The 21,708-nt window shown below is 40.6% G+C and overlaps 1 protein-coding gene across 3 annotated transcripts in view; it reads right to left on the bottom strand.

Moving 5' to 3' along the window:
• ACOXL (acyl-CoA oxidase like) overlaps positions 1–21,708 on the bottom strand; it is a 539,860-nt gene that overhangs the window by 435,652 nt on the left and 82,500 nt on the right. For all 3 annotated transcript variants that reach the window (XM_078149677.1, XM_020987606.2, XM_020987628.2), the window contains exons 4-9: positions 19,291–19,377; positions 18,549–18,647; positions 8,729–8,843; positions 7,419–7,505; positions 4,210–4,282; positions 1,913–2,045 (exon numbers count right to left, since the gene is read on the bottom strand). In XM_078149677.1, the coding sequence (XP_078005803.1) occupies positions 1,913–2,045; positions 4,210–4,282; positions 7,419–7,505; positions 8,729–8,843; positions 18,549–18,647; positions 19,291–19,377 (594 nt within the window). The remainder of the gene's footprint in view (positions 1–1,912; positions 2,046–4,209; positions 4,283–7,418; positions 7,506–8,728; positions 8,844–18,548; positions 18,648–19,290; positions 19,378–21,708) is intronic.

Here is a 21,708-nt window from a genome sequence, read left to right as displayed (position 1 = left end):
CAACAGTTCAGAGGTCATGAGACTTCAACCTAATTGCACAAGCACAGGCTGGAGCCAATGTAGCTAGCTAAACAATGGGTCAGGGTATTTTAATGAACTGCAGATTCAACATGAGCCAATAGTGTGACAGTCCTATTAGAGCAGAAATGTTCTATAATGGCTTTATCTGCAACATCATGGCCCATTCTGGATGCTACTTTTTAGGAAGCATATTGGCAAGTTAGATGTGGCTTTACGTAGGGGAGAGTGCTAGGCTTGGGATCAGAAAATCTGAGTTCAGATCCCATCTCTGACACTGCCTGTGTGACCCTAAGCAAGTCATTTACCTCTAAGATGTGTCCCAGGACACATCTACTAAACCACACATAGGTTGTAATCTAAGTTGGTGGAGAAAATTCCTACCCTGAGACTTCTCCACACTTACGAAATTATAGATTCTTTGCTGATTTACAAGCTGATGTACATTCAAAGAACTGGGACCAGAAGAATGTCCAGTGAAAGCCTAGATTTAGAAGCAGGATCAAACCCTGGCTCTGTTATTTACTACTGTGAACCTTTAGCCAAGTCACTTCAACTGGCTGGTCCTCAGTGTGCTCATCTGTAAAATGAAGTGGATGGATGAAGTCAAGTCAAAAAGCATTTATTAAGCACCTACTAAGTGCCCAACACCCAGAATCTTAACAGACATGACCAATGTCTTCAGGTGCTTAAAGAAATGTTTGGTGGGTGGAAGGGTGATTATATTTTATTTAAAAATGATTGGGTCTCCCTAGATCACTCAAGCTAGAAGTACAGGAGACACTTATGGGGCCAATCCCATCCTGACTGTCCCAGGAGGGATTTGTTTTTGACCTGAGACAATTTTTTCCCTCCTTAGCAGCCCGGTGGCCTCATCAGCCACATTCTCAAGGGGCTCAACATATTAATGTCAAACTTAGCACAGACATCCAATGGGCTTAGTGCAATGCAGTTCAGAAACCCCAAGTTCAAGAGATCCACCTCCCCAATAGCAGAAATTACAAGCATGTGCTGCCATGCCCAGCATACTTATTCTATTTGGTCCCAGACAGCACTAAAAATACTAAAAGAAATAACTAGAAATTACAGGAAGATATAACATAACATAAAGGCTCAACATAAAGAAAAAAACCTTCTTAACAATTAGAACCATTCTCCCTCCCAAACCCCGCAAAATAAAATAAAATAAAATAAGCTACTTTGAGAGAAGCGAGTTGTCTGTCATTGACCATTTGTCAGATATGATGCAAACGTTGAGGATGGAATCTCTGTTTCAGATGGGGTTTGGATTAAATGACTTCTCTGGTGTCTTCTGGCTTTAAGAGTTTAAGATTCCATGAGTGCAACCCTAGGACCTTGGAGGAAACTGACCATCTTCTAGAGTTTTAGCCCTACAAATACAACTCAGAGATGTGCCTGCAAATATCATCACACCACCACAGGCAAAGGGGACCACCCCAAAGAATGAAATAAAAGTGTGCTGATTGACACGTAGGATTCTGCTGACCCATCACAAGTAGAGCATGAGCTCGCCATTGTTTTTCCAGTAGTGGTGATGATTTTATATTGAGTCATCCACACCCTTTTACCCAGTGCCCTTCCTAATCTATGAAACACACATCTGTGAAACAGATGGCTGGCGTTAAGGGTGCATCTGTGGCCGAAGAACATTTTCCTGTGTATGTAGCCATCTGGCCTGAATAGGGATCGAATCTCTAATCCTAGCCTCATTAGCACCAAGCTCTAACCAACGGACCTAAACAGCCGGGACATTCTGAAAGAGCTGCTCAGCCTCCAAGTGGGGGGGTCTCACTACAGTAATAACTGGGGAACATTCATGAAGCAGAGACGAGAACCATTTGCATATGCACTTGAGAAATTCGGGTAAAGCTACCTTCATTGCTCCCATGGCTTGGAAAGTCACAGCTAATCGGGATGGTGTCAAAGCTGCCAACATTACATTGAATCTTTCACTCTTGTTCTTAATGGGTGAATAATATTGTCCATCTGGTGCCACGGAACCAAACCTACGCAGAGAAAGAGAGGGAAGAGAAGAAAATGTTTCATATCATAAAAACAATCACATGGTTAAAATTATCATCCAGTGGAACCAAGAATGGCATATTCTTTCAGGTGTATCCCCTCATCTGAGAGAGAGAGTGTGAGTCAGGTGACATGGCATGTAGGGATCCTCGGCTTACTCCCTGATGAATTCAATTCAATCCTGCATTTCTTTTAATATCCACAATGTGCAAAGCACTGTGCTGGGAGCTGTGGATACACAGACAAAGATGGAAGACATTCCCTCCCCTCAAAGTGTTTACATTCTACTGAGGGAATACATTAGTATACGGAGAAGTAAGTGAATGAAGAAGAAAAAAGCATTCACAGCTTACTTGATTTAGGTTAGCACTAAGAACTAATTTGATTTAGCTCTCACTACTGACTTGATTTAGAGTAGTCCAACAAAGATAGAAACTGGTTTCCTTTGACTACCCCCAGAAATGACTGTGGTGGACAGGGCTGCTATGTCAGGAGGAGTCCTATTGAAATAAAATTTCCCTGGATTTCCCTGGAGTCTACTTCAGGATCTGGCTTTGACCGATCTGTTATCCAACCACTTAAGTGCCGACTGGCCAGCCTCCCTGTACACTGAAGCTTCCTTCTTGGCCCTGGTCTACCTGCCCCGTACTGATTTCATAGGTGATCATGATGCTTTCAGTCTTTGGGGTTGACTCTCCTCATCAAATCCAATTAACTGACTCTCCACTTCATCTTTGAGATGTGAGAAAGAACATGTCCTCTCTTCTAATTCACCTTGTCCAGTGTCAATCTATTTCCTTAACTCCACTGGCTTTAGGCTAATGAGCAGAATCTCTAGAAGGCAGGACTTCTGGGTATTGTCTGGGCCGCATTTCATCTCACTAAAAGATAAGGTAGTAGCAGAACCACTGCTGCCTTCCTTCCTTTTCCATTCCTAGGAAAGTATGAACCACCTTCGTAGATAAGACATGACCCCAAATGTCCAACTTCCATTTACATTAGGTCAATACTGATGTTGCATTTCCAACATCAGCTAACAGCATACCAACCATCACTGTGCCATTATTCATAAACTTGACTTTTAAAATAATCTCAAAAAGTAAAAAACTGCTACCCCTACCCAACTATTCCGAAATAGGAGGAAAAAGCACTAACTCTGGGTTCAGACTTTACTACCAACTGAGGCAAGTCGGTGGTACAGCACTGGGCCTGGAACCAGGAAGTCCTGAGTTCAAATCTGACCTCAGAGATTTACTAGCTATGTGACCCTGGAAAAGTCACTTAATCTCTGTCCGTCTCAATTTCCTCAATTGTAAAATGGGTATAATAATAGTACCTCCCTCCCTCTAACAGCCGTTGTGAGGATCAAATGAGATAATATTTATGAAGTGCTTAAAACAGTGCCTGGCACTTAGTAGGCACTTAATAAATGCTTGTTCCCCTGTAATGGTTACTACTTGTGTGACCTTGGACAAGTCACCTAACATCCCCCCCCCACACACACACACCCAATCACACCTTCTCTGTCCCCAAGCCTCAGGTTTCTCATCTGGAAAAATGAAGGGGATGAACTAGATGAATGATGGTGGTCCTTAGTTCTCAAAGAGGACCAATGACATCACGAGGGTGCTGTCTTGACTTGCATTTGAATTGGCTAAAGGCTAGGTTAGAATTGAGATAAAAGATGGCCTAATTTACCATCACAAAAATATCAGTCTGGGAGAATGATTGAATGAATGATCATTTATTAAGAACTTAAATGTGACTGAAACACTGGACAAATAAAAAAATATATATAGTCCCTGCCCTCAAGAAGATTATATTCTAATGGGGAAACAGCACATATAGGGGAGTGGCCACCAGGGATGGTGAATGGAGCCATGGGACAATGGAGCCATGTGCCCTTTCTAGAGGCAATGGTAGTATTGTTTTGAATACTTACTGGGGGGTGGAGTGGATTGGAGGAATGGCAGTGACTAATGCTCCCTGAAATCCCTTCCAGCCCTAGTTCTGTGATCTTATAATCCCCAAGAATGAACCAGACATAGAAGTCAAAAACCTCCTTGGGACCAGCAGCATCTGAGTCTACTTTGGGGGAACAATTTTATATGAACAGTGAAATTAACACAGTGGAGAAGGGTTACTCACTTATCCAGTAGGTTCTCCCTTGGAATTCGAACTTTGTCAAATATTAAAATCCCATTATCCACACCATGTAAACCTACAGAGCAAACAGAAACACAACCAAATGAACCGGAGGAGCATAAAGAAAAATCCAAGTCCTAATCAGCAAAATTGCCTCTCCTACTTCCCACATGCCAAGCATTGACTCCAAATATACAGTGCGCTTAACCAAGGATGTCCATGTTACTTCAGACATTTTTTTTCACTGAGTAAGAATATTTACCAGAGCTATGTTTGTTTCCTTTAGCACAGCTGGGCAGCTCCCTGACAGGCCAGAAAAAAAGGTTGTTTTGCCTCAGATCTAACATGCTCAGGGGAAGGGGAAAGGAGGAGAGAATTGGGGGTGGGGGGTGGAGAGAGAAAGACCTTATCTGCTTGAGCAGTTAGCAACAGTCAACAAAAAAAAAGATTCAATTTAAGTTCTAGTTGAATGAAAGAATACAAGGATGCATATATAAGCCCCAGGAAAGTCAATTTGGGCTCTTCAACAATAGTGTAACTCAAATTTCTCTTCCCTCATCACAAATGTGTCCCCACTCCCACCCCAGCACACCTGGCTGACTTAAAGGCAGCTGCCTGGGAAAGGAGGCAGCCTTAGTGGCTGCTGCAGCAGCTGCGGACAGCCTGGCTACCCAATACCCAACGTGAGGTGTCCTAACTTAGCAGAGGGGCTGCCAAAATCTGCAAAGTTCATCTCTGAGTGACTCATGAGAGGCCATCACCAGCCCCCCACTATGGTTTTACTTATGTCTATAACACAGTTCCTTGCTCAGCTTGGAGCCAAGCTGTCTATTTTTGCAAGCTTAAGTCTGAAGTTTAAGCTGGAAAAGCATCTTTCTTTATTCAGCAAGAGAACCTATTGACTAGGACAGATACTCATTTTGGTGCCTGAGAAGAAATGAGACCAGGCTTCCTGGAGCTTTCACAATCTCATCTGGCAGCCCTCTACGAGGCTTGGGCCTAAGTCTCTGCCTGTACAAATCTGATACATTTAAAGCAGTTGCCAGAGTTCTCTGGCATCTCCATCACAGTCTAAGATAGTAAATCAGGCACTTAGGGGACAGTATCTAAAAATCTTCCACACCTATAAAGGGTATGTCAGCTGAAGCGGACTAGGGTATCCAGTAAGGACCGCCCTCTGTACCCAACTTCATTCATACTCCACAGGGATATACTTAGCAGTACAGAAGGCAATGGATGAAACTCAACCATTCTCTGCAAGGGGGGAGAACCTGTGGCCTCAAGGCCACATGTGGCCTTTTAGGTCCTTGAGTGCAGCCTTTTGACTGAGTCCAAATTTTACAGAGCAAATCTTTTTATTAAGGGGATTTGTTCTATGAAGTTTGGATTCAAAGAGCCACCTTTGAGGACCTAGAGGGCCATATGTGGCCTCGAAGCCAAAGGTTCCCCACCCCTGCCTCACGTCTATTTCTTGCGGTATAGTGGATGATGGGATGGACTTGGGAATCAAGATGGCAGGGCTCAGTCCCGGCTTCTGACACTTGCTGCATTACCCCTCACAGGTTTATTAATTTCTCTATCTTGGTTTCCTCATTTATAAAACGGGGACCATAAGACCATAGATGTAAAGCTGGGAAGGAGATTAGAGTCATCTAATTCAACTCTTTCACTTCACAGATGAAGACACTGAGGCACAGAGAGCTCCAGTACTTTGTCCAGGCCCACACAGCTACGAAGTGTCAAAGGAAGGAATCAAACCCAGGTTTTTCTGGCTCCTCATCCAGCATTCTATCAACTACGGGCAACTAGGTGGTACAGCAGATAGAACACCCAGCCTAAAATCTGAGGGACCCGAATTCAAAATCCAACCTCAGATACTGACTAGCTGTGTGACCCTGGGCAAGTCACTTAACCCTGTTTGCCTCAGTTTCCCCATCTGTAAAATGAGCTAGAGAAGGAAATGGTAAACCACTTCAGTATCTTTGCCAAGAAAACCCCCAATGGAGTCACAAACAGTCAGACACAACTGAAAATGGAACAACAGCTATACCAAGCTCCCTCTGTAGTAATAGTATCTGTAGCCTTGGCCTCATGGGGTTGTTTTGAGGCTCAAATGAAATAATTTATGAAAAGTGCTTGGAAAATATTAAATTATTATTATTATTATCTTATACTTCTCACTTTCTTTTTCTTTCCCCTTGACTATGACTAAGATCTGTCAATAGCAACCAATGGTGCCCATGAACCTTGCTGAATTTTAATTGACAAATATTCACTTATTGAAAACAAATGCTGTGAAATGACAACACTTAACCTGAAAGAAGAGACAGAAGTTACCTCCCCCATCCCTGCCACTCCTTTGCAGAGGTAGGAGACTGTGGGTATGGAATGTTAAATTTAATGTCACATTTTTTCAATATAGTTTTGCTGAACTAGGGTTTTTTTTTTTTGGTTGTTGGGGTTTTGGGTTTTTTTTTTTTGCTTTGTTATAGGGATAGCTCTCTGGGAGAGGGTGGGAAGAGAGATATGTTGGGAAATAAAAATTAAGTAACATAAAAACAATAGAGAGCAATAAAAATTTATTTTTAAAAAAGCAATTACTCACTGAGTGTCTATTACATACATACACTGTGCTGGGTCTGCAGGGAACATGAGAGATGTAAGAAACACTTTTAGCTCCAGAGGAGTTTATAATCTTTAGGAGAAGACCACACATGCACAAATTGAGCAAAAATCCATTAACTCCTAGTACTAAGAACTGACGTATGAGCATAGATGACAAAGAACAATCAACCACATGAATAAATGTGGAACTTTCTACAGTTTGAAAGAATTCCCACTCTTTCAGCTTCCTTTTATGTGTTGGTCTTCCTCTATTAGAATGCAAGATCCTTGAGGGCAGAGACTGTCTTTCTTTTTCTATTTATATTCTCATTGCTTAGCACACAGAAAGTGTCTAATAGATGCCTGTTGACTTGATTTGCTTGGAGATAATAATAAGTCAATGAGAAACTTGATCAACAAGCATTTATCAAAAGCTACTCTGTACAAGGTCTGTGCAAGACTTCTTAACTAATGTTGTTGTTATTGTTGTTGTTTTTAATTTCATCATTTCTATCTGATGACCAAAGGTTTTATTTTTGTTTTCAGGGCTGGGAAGGGAAGTCTCCAGGAGCCCTGTGGGCACAGGGAGGGGCTGCTTGAAGACTCACCTTCTTTGTGTAACATATCAATCACTGTCACTCCAGGATACAAGCTTCCATTTTCATCTCTCACTGGAACAATGAAGCAGTGGGGACCTAAAGAGGTCAAAGAAATGGGGAAATTCCTGAAATGTATGCTTCTAAAGTGAAAAAAATGAAGCCACATCCATTACTGGAGATTTGAGTGTTATTCACAGAATCATTAATGGGTCCCTAAATTTACTCATCTGTATGACTCTGAGCTGATGGGAGGTCAAAATAATAGTTGAGAACCTAGGGTCCATGAGTCCATAGATAGATTTTATGGGGACCATGAACTTGGTTTTTAAAATATTTTATAACTATTTCAACACCATTGTGTTCATTTGTAATCTTAGGTATTTTATTTTATGCTTTTAAAAACATTATTCTGAGAAGGCTTTTACCAGTCTGTCAAAGATTAAGAAACCCAGGTCTGCAATCTCAAAAGCAACTGAATGGGACTCCAAAATAAGAATAAATTGTACTGCTTGCCACCTATTTTAAGGCAGAAAGTATAGCACTTTAAAGTTTGCACTGTGCTTTAACAATATCTCATTTGATCTCACAGCAACCATGTGAGGTAGGTGCTATCATTTTCCATTTTTCAAATGAGGAAACCAAGCCAGGAAGAGGTTAAATGACTTCCCCAAGGCCACACGGTTAATTAGGGTCTGAGACTAAATTTGAATTCAAGTCTTCTTGACCTGGGGTTCAGCATTCCATCTACTGCACCACTTAACTTGCCTAGAACGAAGAGCAGATGAAGATTTTGAAGCATATTTATAAGGTTGATTAATACACTTGCTAGACACATACAAAAACCTTAACCATTGTTACATGGTAATTTCAGCAAGGAAGTATATGGCAGGGTGGAAAAACATGGAATTTGGAATCGGAAGGACATATTTTCAGTCCCTAGCCACGCCACTTACTCCTGTTGGAGTGACCTTGACCAAGTCCCTTCCTCTGAATATTCTTCGTTTTCCAAGCCTGATTGCTCATATGTAAAGTGGGGAGAATAAAATATGCACTATGCGCCCAGTGCCTGGAACATAGGAGGTGATTAATAAATGCTTACTGACTGTCTGAATGTTAATGTTATAGGGTAGATTTCAACGTGGAGCTCAAGTGAAGCAATGTCTATGAAAGGCATTGTCACGAAGCATTATACAGGGTCTCCCAAAGTCCTAGCTATTACACCACATTAATAGCTTTCAAGCTGTTAAAGCTTAAAACTATCCTTTTGGGAAACCCTATATAAATGTAAGCTGCTTTCAGGCTGGGGTAGTGACACAAACCTTGAGATCTTCCATTTATGATGAGTTGTGCAAAGACAGCAGCATAGTGACCTTCCATTGCATTCCCAATGTACATCTTTTTGGCATTTTCACAAGGGGTGTCAATGATAAACTCCTACACAGAAATATAAGACAAAGGATTACTTTTTTTTTCCTTTATATGATTTTAACTCAAGCAAGTGAACAAGGAAGAAATACCTCCTACTGTATATGCTGAGCATACAAAGATCAAACTGAAACAATCCCTGGCTTCAGGGAGCTTACCATCTAAGGGACAAAAGGACAAATACACAAATGATTAGGAAGGAAGGTACAGTTAGAGAAGTGCGAACTGAGGAAAAGGTAAAATAGTCTGAGTTATTTGAGGACAGAGAGATTACCTTCACCAGTGGGATGGGAATGGAAGGCTTCATGGAGGAGATGGCTTTTGAATTGGGCCTTGATGTAAAGGAAGGATTTCAACAGAGAGAAGAGGAGGGAAGTCCATTTTAGCAAGTGAGATCAGTATGAACAAAGACCTGGAGTTCAGAGCAAGAATCAGGAAGAAGAGGTAGTTCGATTTCAGCTTTCAGGTAGATCACAACAGAAGAGGCAAATCCTTAGCCCACCAGCAGCATTGTAGCCCCCAATGCCAGAACCAAATTGAAAAATAAATGGGAAACATTTATAAAAAAAAATAAAAGCACAATAAAACATCAATAATGTTAATATGTAGCTTTCTAAGTCAAGTTTGACACCACTGGACCACAAGAGGGGGAAATGTAGTATGAGACAAGGTAGGAATGAGATTTTTGGAAAGCCTCAAATGGCAGAGTTGGATTTTATACTAGTGAAATTTTTGAGTCAAGGGGTAACATGATCATAGATTACTTAGGTAGTGGTATGGAAGATGGATTGAAGAGGTCCTAGGATCACAGATTTAGAGCTTAAAGGGACCTTAAGGGCCATCAAATCCAACCTCCTCATTTTATAAATGGGGAACATGAGGTAACAGATAGGTTAAGTAACTGCTCAGGGTCACACAGCTTGTAAGCATCTGATCTGGGATTGGAACCCAAGTTTCATTAAATCTAAGTTCAATACCCTATATGATAGACAATGCTGCCTGCCTCTCTTGATAAACCAGAAGAAGGAATATTAACTAAAAGGCTTATTTACTGCCTGGGCAAAAACTGGATGATCTATATATCAGGTGCCTTCCTGCCTTAAGGGTCCATGATTCAGTAATTAAGATCTATTATTATATTGTAGGACTAACTGCTCATCCTCATGACTTGCAAAGTCAATTACTATCCTTATATATCACCTCAGGTATCATTTCAGTTTCCCCGCTGCTAACTTGGGATAGTGAAAAAAGAATTTATTAAGAATCAGAGAGCCTGGGTTCAAATCCTGTTTTGCTATTTCCAACATATGACCTTGGGAAAAATCATTTACTCTTATTGAGCCTTAGTTTCCCCATCTATAAAATGAAAGTTTCAACTAGATGATCTCCAAGTTTCCTTTGAGCTCCAACTCTCTGCTCATCTGACAGATTTGTATCATGAAATAGAATGGAGGCATTTTTCTTTATCTTTATAAAGCAGAACAATCAGGAAAATTCATCCTAGTTAAGCTTTTCAAATACATTTTTCATGAGTTTACATATTTGAAGTCAATACTAAGCATGAAGGTGCTCCCACTTCTTCTTCCATCACTTTCTCACAAGAACTGAAGTTAGAAATAGCCTGGCAACTAAGTTCATGCTTTGCAGCTCAGATGAGGCTAGTTATAATGATGACATCCATTAGATTGTGTTGGGAACGACCAAATTCAGTTCCTCAATCCCCAATTTCACACCAAGGTTTGTAGGTTTAAAAAAAAATATGGCCCCTAAAAGTCTTAATGTATAAATCATCTTTTCTTTCTACATACTCCCCACATCCCTAAACATACCAGAAAGGTCAGGGAAGGGGAAACTCCCCAGTGACTAGAGGCTATCTTTTTTTTTTTTTGGCTAGGCAATTGGGGTTAAGTGACTTGCCCAAGGTCACACAACTAGTAAGTGTCAAGTGTCTGAGGTCACATTTGAACTCAGGTCCTCCTGACTCCAAGGCCAGACCTCTATCCACTGCACCACCTAGCTGCCCCAAGGGGCTGTTTACTGAGTAGCTGCTGAGCCCCCTTGAGAGGTCATTGACACATCTGTCTGTACTCATACTTGCCTCCTCATACTCTGTTCCCCGCTGTCTGCTGCCTAACCCTACCCCACTACGAAGGGTCATGGCTGCCTCCTCTGTGACCTGGGGTCCCACCCAGCCTTCTAATCAAAGACCAACACTTCCCCAAACTATTCAAGACTCCCTCTTGGCTAGATGAAGAATAAAGCTAGTAGACAATATTACTCACTTCTTGCCACTTCCTGAAACCTTGGAGCGTACAATTTCCATTTTTATGAAAAAAGACACTTTATTTGTTTTTGGGTGAATGTTTCATAACTTACATCTCAAGTTTTCATGACCAATTAAAATAACAATAAATGGTTCAGGGGGGAAAAAAAGCTTAGTACATATAAGCTTTTAAAAGTAGAAACACTTGTAAAAGAACCTCGGTCAATTAAAGGTAAGAATCATGAATGTGCTACTAGTTTTATTTGTCTCTAAAATTGCCCTCCTCTTTTATTCATATAGATAAATATGTAAAGTACAATTCTGAGAAAACTATATTTTATATATTCATGGGTACGAATACTGCATCTTCCCCAAAACCCATAGAATAGAAGCTCCTTGGCATCAGTCTGATCTTTGTTTTGATGTCGTATTCCAAGGGCCTTGCTCATACTAGGTGCTTACTGAGGGTTTGTTGAATTGGTATGAATTGAACTCATAGCAATCGACAAGGAACCCTGTTTGGTCACAATTAATCAACAAATATGTGTTAAGTGCCTGCTGTGTGCCAGTGGTGCAGCATATAAAATGCCAGGGCTGGAGTCAGAAAGCCCTGAATTCAGATTCGACCTCAGATACTTACTAGCTATGTGACCCTGGGTAAGTCACTTAACCCTGGTTGCCTCAGTTTCCTCATCTGTAAAATGAGCTGGAGAAGGAAATGGCAAACCACTGCAGTATCTTTGTCAAGAAAACGTCAGGACACAACTGAAACAACTGAACAGCAACACATGCCAAGTAAAGGTGTAAGACACTAGGGATACAAGTAAAGACAGAAACAATCTCTACTCAAAAGAGTTTATATTCTAATGGGGGAGGCGAGAAGAACATATCAAAATATGTAACAATAAATTTAAAGTGAATAAATAAAAAGTAGCTAAAGACAAGGTAGTTTGGGAAAGAGAGAATGGGAAGATCAGGAAAGGCTTCACGAGGAAGGTAGCACTTGAGCTACTGTATGGTCAAGGAAGAGGGGGTTTCCAGGAGGGGGCGGAAAGGAGGGAGTGAATTCCAGGCGTGAGGGCTGACCAGTGCAAAGGTACAATATGGGAAGTGGAGTGCTGTGTGTGAGGAGCAAAGGAAGCCAAGCTGGGTGGATCTCAACGGGCCAGAGGGCAAGCTGGACCGGTAGGCTGGGGCCAGGTTGAACAGGGCTTTAAAAGCTAAAAGAAGAATTTCTATCTTATCTGAGAGGTGCTAGGGAGCCACTGAAGTTAGTTGCATAGGGGAGTCACAGTCAGAATTAAGGTTAAGGCCAGATAAAATACGGCACTCACTTTGGACCCCCTTTTCCAAGATCTCTTTGCCTTCTTTTCTTGCTCCCCTGAAGTCAGGATAAGAGCAAATCCTCAGTCCTAAGTATCCTCCTCCTTTATCCCCTTCTCTTTGTATTCTGCCACAATTCAGCCACCGAGGTGACTACTGAAATGTGAGCTAACCGGACCTTCTGCCTGGAAAGAAACAGCATGTTCTTGCTGGACTAAAACAAGGCAGGTGATTTGGTCTGGGGTAGGGGGTGCAAGGGAAAACTGATGGGCTTCTAAGCGAGGGAGCTAATCCCTCTCAATTTAACTGGGATTGACTATATTGAAGATCTGGCTGAACTAAACCAACATGCTATTGATCACACCAAGATTATCTCAGATTTCAGATTCTAAAAGCATATAGACTCCACTTTCCCTCTGGCCAAGAAACACAGTCCTGGGGCCTAAGAAAACATTCACTGACACATGTTTGCACAGGGAAACTTTTAACATATGCAAGACTTTTTTAGAAACAGAAACGGACAGACTGAATCTTTTTCAAAGAAATCTCCAGAGGAGGACATTGTTTTATCAAGTCAACAAATATTTCTCAACTGGAAGTGTGACTTTAAGCTGGGTACAATTTTAAAATAAAAATCAATTTAAAAAAATAGCCTCCATGGAATATTCCTTACAACTGGAAACAGCAACAACACTACCACCAAAAGTCCTGGCTTGATAGTGCAGACCAACACTAGGTCAACTCCTCATAAACATCTGATATACCCTGGGAAACAGGGCTTGAGACTTCTGGCCCAGCCCTGGCTTTGGAAAGTCTGCATAGGCCAGAATGCAAGCATTATAGCTGTCTCTAAATAATGTATACCATGTGTGCCTGTTATTATTATTAATTGTTTGTAGCAGGCCAACAAAATGGTCAATTAAAAAAAAGACAGGGTTGGCCGAAGGCTTTATAGATTCATTTACCTTCTCTGCCCAACCTCAAGGTTTAGCTAAAGCTTTTCAAATAAAACTTTCTTCCCTCCAGATCACTTCCGCCCCCCTCTACCCCCAACCCCTCCAAAGTGAGTAAATAAATAAATTAATAAAACAAACCTAAAGGAACCAGTAACCAGAGCATGTAAAAGATTTCAATAGGGCTCAAGGGAAAGAAGGCTTATTTGATATGATATGCTCCAATGTTTTAAAAGGAAAATGAAGAGGAAAACGCAAAAAATCAGTGAAGGGAAAAATTCATTCCCTGTAATGTCAGTTCTCAGGGGCTTGTGTTGATGATGGATTTGTACTCTGTCTGTCTCCCAAGGGGGGTGAATGGGGAGTTCACCAGGACCTCATCACTATTAATATTCAGAGTGCTAAACTCCCCTATCAGAAAGTACCATCTGCTAATGCAGACCAGGTAGCAGGATCAGTTCTGCTATTTGGGGATCATGGGACCCAAGTACTGAAAAGATTTCAGTAGGAGGGAAACAGCCGCAGGGAGGATTCCAATTTTTCCAATTTTTAAAAGCTTTAAAGTGCTTTTTTTTTAAAGTAAGACAATCACATACAATGACTATAATAATGCAAATGAAAACACTAAAAAGGCAGCTAAACTCAGGTTATAGGCAATGCCCAATATTGGTTCTAGAGAACAGATCATTGAACTCTTCCCTCCCCTCGGCAGACAGCAAAAGACTATTGGTGCAGGATGTCACATATACTTTCAGATGTGCCTACTATGTTGACTATTTTTTGTTTTACTGTTTTTCTTTATGATATAGAAGAATTCTTTTGGCAGGCAGGGGAGGGGAGAGTTATATTGGGAAAGTCAATGTTATAAGAAGCAAAAAGCATCTTTTTCAAAAAAAAGTCTATACCACATTTCTTAAAAAAAAAAAAAAGGAAGTCACGTCTAAGGCTATTATTAGGGAAATAAGAGAGTATGGCCTCCCTACACTCAGAAGCTACGTGTACACAGGTAGGTAGTGCAGTGCTGGGCCTAGAGTCAAGAAGACCTAAGCTCAAATCCAACCTCAGACACTTAATAACTGTGTGGCCTTGGGCAAGTCACTTAACACCTCTCTGCCTCAGTTTTCTCAACTGTAAAATAGGGATGATAATAAAACCAACTACCTCACAGGGTCATTATGAGGATCAAACAATTTGTAAAGGCTATGGTAGGTGCTACTCAAATGCTTATTCCCTTCCTTCCCCCTTCTATCAGTGCTATGGAGAGAGGAGTCTATGGGATGCTTATGAGCTGAGACTTGGCTTAGAAGCAGAGGTGAAGGAAAGCACTCCGGACTAGTTTTGGGGAGTGGGAGAAAAAAAACTAGTGCAAAGAGATTGTGATGGAGGTGCAGTGTTTGAGAACCAGTAATTAGGCCAGTACATCTGGGCCATAGAATGTGTTGAGGGAAGTAGTGTGTAAGAAAGATGGAAAGGTGGAAAGGGTCCAGTTTGTGAAGAGCTTAAAATCCCTTATAGAAGAGTTAATATGTGATTTTAGAGGTGATAAAGAGCCGCTGAAGTTTACTGAGTAGAGGGATGACATTATCAAATCTATTCAGAAAAATCACTCTAGCAGCTAACTGAAGAATGAGAGGGAAGACAGTTGAGGCAGGGAGACCAATTGAAAGTGTGGTGTCAAATTCAAATAGGAATGGGGGCCACTAAACCATACATAAAGATCCCTGGGGGCCCTATATTGACTTAGAAAAGATCTGTCTCTGATACCCCTTGCTCATGACTGTGGTCATACGGGTCTTGGGGTGAACTCCAATGAAATATCCAACTGAAAAACATCCAATATCAACATAATAATTATACTGTTTATGATGTACCCACCCAGGGAAGGTTTATATCACATCCCAGACTCTAGAATCATGGATGATTAAAGCTGAAAGGAATCTCAGAGATCAGCTAGTCCAACTCTCCCATATTCCACATGAGAAAACTGAGTCTAAGAAAGATAAATGATTTTCCCAGTGTCCTCTAGCTGGGAAGTGGCAAAGCTATTTCTTCTAGCTCCAGGTCCAGTGTTTATTTCTCTATGTCATGAATCTATCCTTAGTCCTTTTTCTCCTCTTTCCTTTCCCTCTTCCCCATAAAAAGATAGTATACACATCAGCTAACCTACAGTGAATCTACTTACAAGAAGGGCAACTTCATCAATTGGGGAATGGCTAAATAAGTTGTGGTATCCGATTGCGACGGAATAATAATGATGAGGGGAGTAGTTCCAGAAAAAACAAGGAAGACTTATATGGACCTATGTGAAGTGAAGTGAACAGAATCAGGAGAACACTGTACACAGTGACAACAGTACTGTACAAGGATCAGCTGTAAATGACTTAGCTATTCTGAGCAATACAGTAGTCCAAGACAATTCTGAAAGATTTATGTTGAAAAATGTTATCTGCCTCCAGAGAGAGAATTGATGAACTTTAGGTGCAGATCGAAGAATACATTTTTTACTTTCTTTACCTTTCTTGGGTTTTGTGTGTTTTCTTTTTTAACATGGCTAATATGGAAATATGTTTTGTGTATGACTTCTCATGTATAATTGGTATCAGATTGCTTGTCTTCTCAAGGGGTGGGGGAAGGGCAGAAGAGAGGGAGAGAATTTGGGACTCAAAATTTTAAAAAATGAATGTTAAAAAAAGTTTATGTTTAATTGGGAAATATTTAATGAAATAAATGAAAATGTATTTTTAAAAAAGAAGGATGTCTTACAAGTCTAACATGGACTCCAATCAGAACCAAAAGATTGTAAAGCCCCCTTATTCAGCAGTCCCCTAATTCCAAACAAGGATGCCAGGTGACACACTTGGTAGAGTACCAGGCCTGGAGTCAGGAAGATTTCTTTTCTTGAGTTCAAATCTGGCCCAGACACTTAATAGCTGTGTGACCCTGGGCAAGTCACTTAACCTTGTTCGCCTCAATTTCTTCAATTATAAAATGAGCTGAAGAAGGAAATGGCAAATCACTCTAGGATCTTTGCCAAGAAAACACCAAATGGAGTCAGACATGACTGAAAAAAATGACTACACAACAAAAAATTCCAAACTAAGACCAAGCCAAGTGAACCTCCCTAGCCCAGAGTCATTGTGTAAGAGGTTACTTCTGGGCCCTATCTAACTTAGATATATGAAAGGTTTCCTCATCTGTAAAATAAGGGGCTTGGAAAGGAAGTATAATGATATATTAAAAAAAAGCATGCACTCTGGAGTCAGGGGACCTGGGTTCAAATCCTGACCCCAATGATGCTTGCTATCTAGCTGACTTTGGGCAAGTCATTTATTCTCTGGGGCCCTCAGTTTCCTCAAGGATAAAATGAGAGTGATGAACTAGATGGCATCTGAGGCCCCTTAAAGTTCAAGATTCTATTAAAATTTTCTAATCAGAGGTCATTACTGATGTCAACCCATCTAGACCTTGTGATTTTGTCAGTGTGGGAACTAAATTTTGCCTTTGTATCTGTAGTGGTAGCACAGTGTAGATGCTCCATAAATGCTTATTACATTAGAGAGAGAGAACTTCCAACTGGGGCCAGAGATTTCCTCACAAATGCCACAAGGTGCTTACAACCCAGTACTCACCCCCGATTCAATCTCTACCCAGCTAGGCCCAGCAGGAAAAAAGGGTAACTCAAAATTAAGTCACTTCAACCTGGCCTTCCCAAATTAGAAAAGCCTTTTGATACTAATTCAGATTTCCAAAAGAAAGCTAAACTAAGAGATTTGAAATCCAGCACACTTGTATGTACATACATATACATACATACACACACACACACACACACACACACACAGGCATTCCCACTAAATAATTTTTTTTAAAGCTCCTTAAAATATAATTATTCTTTGTTGTTTGAACTTACTTTTTTTTCCTCTTAAAATCATTTTATAGCTTCTAACAGCATACAAAATAAATCCATTTACCTCCTTTACACAGCAATAGTAGGAAAAAAAGCAGGAAAAGTTAGACAATCCTTGTCATTTGGCTAAAAAAAATAGGAACTGAAGGATATATTTACTATGACGTTTGGCTAAATGTTGACCTAACATATGTCCAGAGCTCAGAGATTTCTTTGGCCTGCCCAAAGAGAATTATGGTGTAAGGGAAAAACTGAAATGGAACGGGAAGGCATTGTATGATAGAATTTACACCTGGAAGGGCATCTCACAGATCATCTAGTCCAATGTCCACATTTTATTAAAGATGAAACAGACTCTAATCTGAACTTTGTCACTAATTAGGTGAGTGACCTCCAATGAGTCATTTCCCTTCATTGGGCCTCAGTTTCTTTGCCTATAAAATGGGGGAGGAGAGGAGAGAATGATAGATGAGATAATTAAAGAAGCTCAGAATGGGAAGAGGCCTCAAAAGCCATTCAATCCAAGCCATGTCTCCCTGATAATCTCCTTTACAACATACCCAATAAGTGTTCATTTGGCCTTCATTTGAAGGTTTCTACCCTCCCAAGGCAGCACATTCCCAACAATTAAAGCTGCATAAATGTGCAGATTTGTCCTTAGATCAAGCTTAAATTTGTCTTTCATCAAGTACCATCCATTATTCCTAGACTTGCCCTCTGAGGCCAAGCAGAACAACAATAATCCCTCTTCCATGGGACAATCCTCCAAAAACTTGAAGATGGCTATCGTGTCCCCTTCGTTTCCTCTTCTCCAAACTAAACATCCTTTTTTCCTTTGACCAATCCTGGATGATGACCTCTAATGGTCCTCCCAGCTCTGTGATTTTTGCTTCAATGTTTACCTTTGCAGAATAAAACCCGGGAGATTTCTTCTTGACAGCTGAGTTAATTGCTTAGTAACTCCAGGGAGGAGAACCTGGCCAAATACATTATACCACTTACAGTTTCTTTTCTTCCTGAATAGGAACCCCCTCCTGCTGCAGAAGACAGTGAAATGCCTTAGGGAAGGCAGCAGTCATTACACATACCAATCACACATCCCAATCTGCATATGCTAGTGTGACAGGTGAACCTGGAGTTAATCTAAAGCTACAGAACACGAACACACACACACACACACACACACACCCATCAGGCCTCATTTTTTGGTTCCTAACCAGACTGATGGGATTTTATATTATTACTAAACAAAGCCACGGAGTTATTACCTGAGCAGTGAGATCAAAAGTCGCTTCTGTCTGTATGCCCCTCACGTTACTACCATGACCCCGCTCGGTCATTGCAAACATCCCTGTGTATTTCTGCTCCTGTGTTTGATCAAAAAGAAAATATATTCACATCACAGAATCCTAGATTCAGATATAGAAGGAACACCTGAGTTCATGGTTTTTATTTTTACAGATGAGGAAATTGAGGCCCCAGGAGTGACTTGCCCCAGGTCACATAGGGAGGTGGGAATTGAATTCAGATTCTCTGGCTCTAGATCCAGTGGTCTTTCCACTGTACCACTTATCATTGAGAATTTTACTCCACCTTAGTATTCACTGTTGTAGGCTTTCAGTATCTAAAAAATCCAGTAAAGTTGATTAAATCAGGAGATACCAGTTTTCTTTATTTTTTTTAAGTTAACCAAGGGAGAGCTAACATAAACTAGAGAGTTAGCATTACTTAAGGCAAAGAAAGAAGACTCTCTGAGGCCCTGAGTTCTGATCCTGAAATACTGTATAAGGCTGAACAAGTCTCTTATTCCTTCTGTGCTCCAACGCCCTTATCTACAGACCCAAGAAAAGGTCTGCCTTCTAGGGACTCTTGAGGCTTACCACACAGACATGTCTGCAGGGCCTCCTGCAAACACCTCAGGGCTAGTCTCTCATAATGCCATACAATGAAAAATTTTTAAAAACAATTTTTAATGCAATGCAACGAAACAGCTGAGGAGCCATACCATACCTGGAGTGGCTGGAACCACTTAGCAACATGTCCTGGGCTCCCAAGATTCCTGACAGCCCCACCAAATAACCAGTAAATTATGCCACACTGAAAAAAAAAAAAGCAAGAAAATACCATTAGCAATATTTAACATCCACAAATTATCAGTTCAACTTCCTTCAGTAAGTATCTACTGGGAAAAAGCAGTATCTGACTCCTATGGAGGATAGAAAAGAAGTATGAGATGAGATCTTTGACTTCAAACAGAGATACACATAGAGTAGGGTGACTAGAGCTTTTCCCAAGGCACCAAAATTTAGAGGAAGCCAGTGGGACTCGTATTCCTTCAGGAGCACAGAAGTAACCAAACTTACTTAATCAGTTGGCAGATAGATAGATACATAGATAGCTGAATAAGTAAGTAAATGAATGAAGGATGGATGGATGGATGACTGATTGAATAAATAGACAAATGATAGATGAATAAGTAAATGAATGGATGGGTGGGTGGGTGGATGACTGATTGAATAAATAGATAGATATATGATAGACAGATAGATAGATAGATGATAGATAGATAGATAAAGCAGTTATTCTTACCAACAGATATACTAATAGATAATCAGCTCCTCTCTACCCACATATTTCCTACCAGGTACCTTATGGTATTTGGGGGTTTCTATCCATGGAGGTTCATCACCATCCTAAATGAGTTTGTCTTTAAAAGTTGATAGGAAGATGTGTTTCATGCCACTTACCTCAGGCACAAAAATTGCTCAATCTATCTCTACCTTTAAAGGGTTTAAAATATCATTGAAGAAACAAGATTTATATAAAACAAATGGGGAACTAACTATACACAGTAATATATGAGCAAGTGCATCAGTGGATGGTGTAGTTAACAAGGAACAGGGCAGGCCAGGACAGAGTAAAATCCATGTGGGCCAGAGGAGCTGAAGAAGGCCTCCTAGAGCTTCTGGGCTTGTCAGGTAAATAGAAGAGAGAGAAGCAGAGAGGAGGGAAGACAGAGTTAAGGACACAGCATGAACAAAGGCACAAAAATGAGAATGAACACATGAAGGCAAGGCTGGGGAGATGCTAGCCTAGAGAAGGATGCCTGTGCCTGTTGAGGAAAGTCATCATGTTTTATAGATCACTGATTTATTTATAGATTTTGAAATCAATGTAATATTAAGAACAAAAGAGCTGTTTACATTCTTCTGGCAGATCCTCCAGTTAAAAATATACCATGTCTTTTTACTGTTGTTTAATTGCTTCAGTCATATCCAACTCTTTTCGACCCCATTTGGGGTTTTCTTGGCCAAAATACTGGAGTGCTTTGCCATTTCTTTCTCCAGTTCACTTGGCAGGTGAGGAAACTGAGGCAAACAGGATTAAGTGATTTGCCAAGGGTCACACAGCTAACAAGCATCTGAGGCCAGATCTGAACTCAGGAAGTCTTCCTGACTCCAGGTCAGCACTCTGTCCACTGTACCACCTAGCTGTGCCTCTCTTGTGCCTTTACTATCTTTTTTTTTTTTAAACAAGTAACTTCTGAAATACAATGAGAATTTTATTAGGATGACCTTAATGCATTATTGGAAAACATCTAGTGTTCTAATCACTAGATTATATCTACAATATAATTATTTTGGATTATCATAAATAGCGTTATGAGCTCCAACTTGGAAAGGACTCAGTCCAAATGGACAACTGTTTGTTTTTCTTAAATCATAAACTTCTCGTTTACCTTTTTTAAAGACTGATTTACAGTATCTACTCTTGCTTAACCAAAACAGGTTTAATGTTCTACTCCTGAACCATTTAATCTGGATGTACATATTATCTTTTCAGGTCAATACTCTTTCTTCTTTAATTTTTTTTCTTCCCCTCGGAGAGAAGAAAAGAAGGGACAACACAGTACAGTGGAAAGAGAAGTGATCAGAACACCTAGGTTTAAATCTCTACTCAGTTACTAGCTTAGTGATCTTGACAGAGCCACACCTAAGCGGGGGAAATGGGGGGTTTTGTCACAGGGCAATAGATTTAGATGGTGTCCAAGTTAGAGGGCACTGACAGCACTTACAATTCTCTAGCCATATTGAGACAATAGAACTGAACACTTAGTTAACAAGAATAATTAATTCAATAAGAAGATAAAAGATGGGAGAAGTTCCTCTCCTATGGCAGCCTTCCTCACAGTGGCCTCCAATGGATATCCAAAGGGCTCTGCCTTCCCTCCATTCATGTTGTTGTCATGTTGTTCAGTCATGATTCCATTTGGGGTTTTCTTGGTGAAGATACTGGAATAGTTTGCCATTTCCTTTTCTAGCTCATTTTACAGATAAAGAAACTAAGGCAAATAGGGTTAAGTGACTTGCCCAGAGTCACATAGCCAATAAGTATCTGAGACCAGGTTTGAACTCACAAAACGAAGTC

This window comes from Phascolarctos cinereus, unplaced genomic scaffold (genome assembly GCF_003287225.1).
Source record: "Phascolarctos cinereus isolate Bilbo 61053 unplaced genomic scaffold, phaCin_HiC Scaffold_2;HRSCAF=192, whole genome shotgun sequence".
NCBI lineage: Eukaryota > Metazoa > Chordata > Mammalia > Diprotodontia > Phascolarctidae > Phascolarctos > Phascolarctos cinereus.
This window is presented reverse-complemented; position numbering and strand designations above follow the sequence as displayed.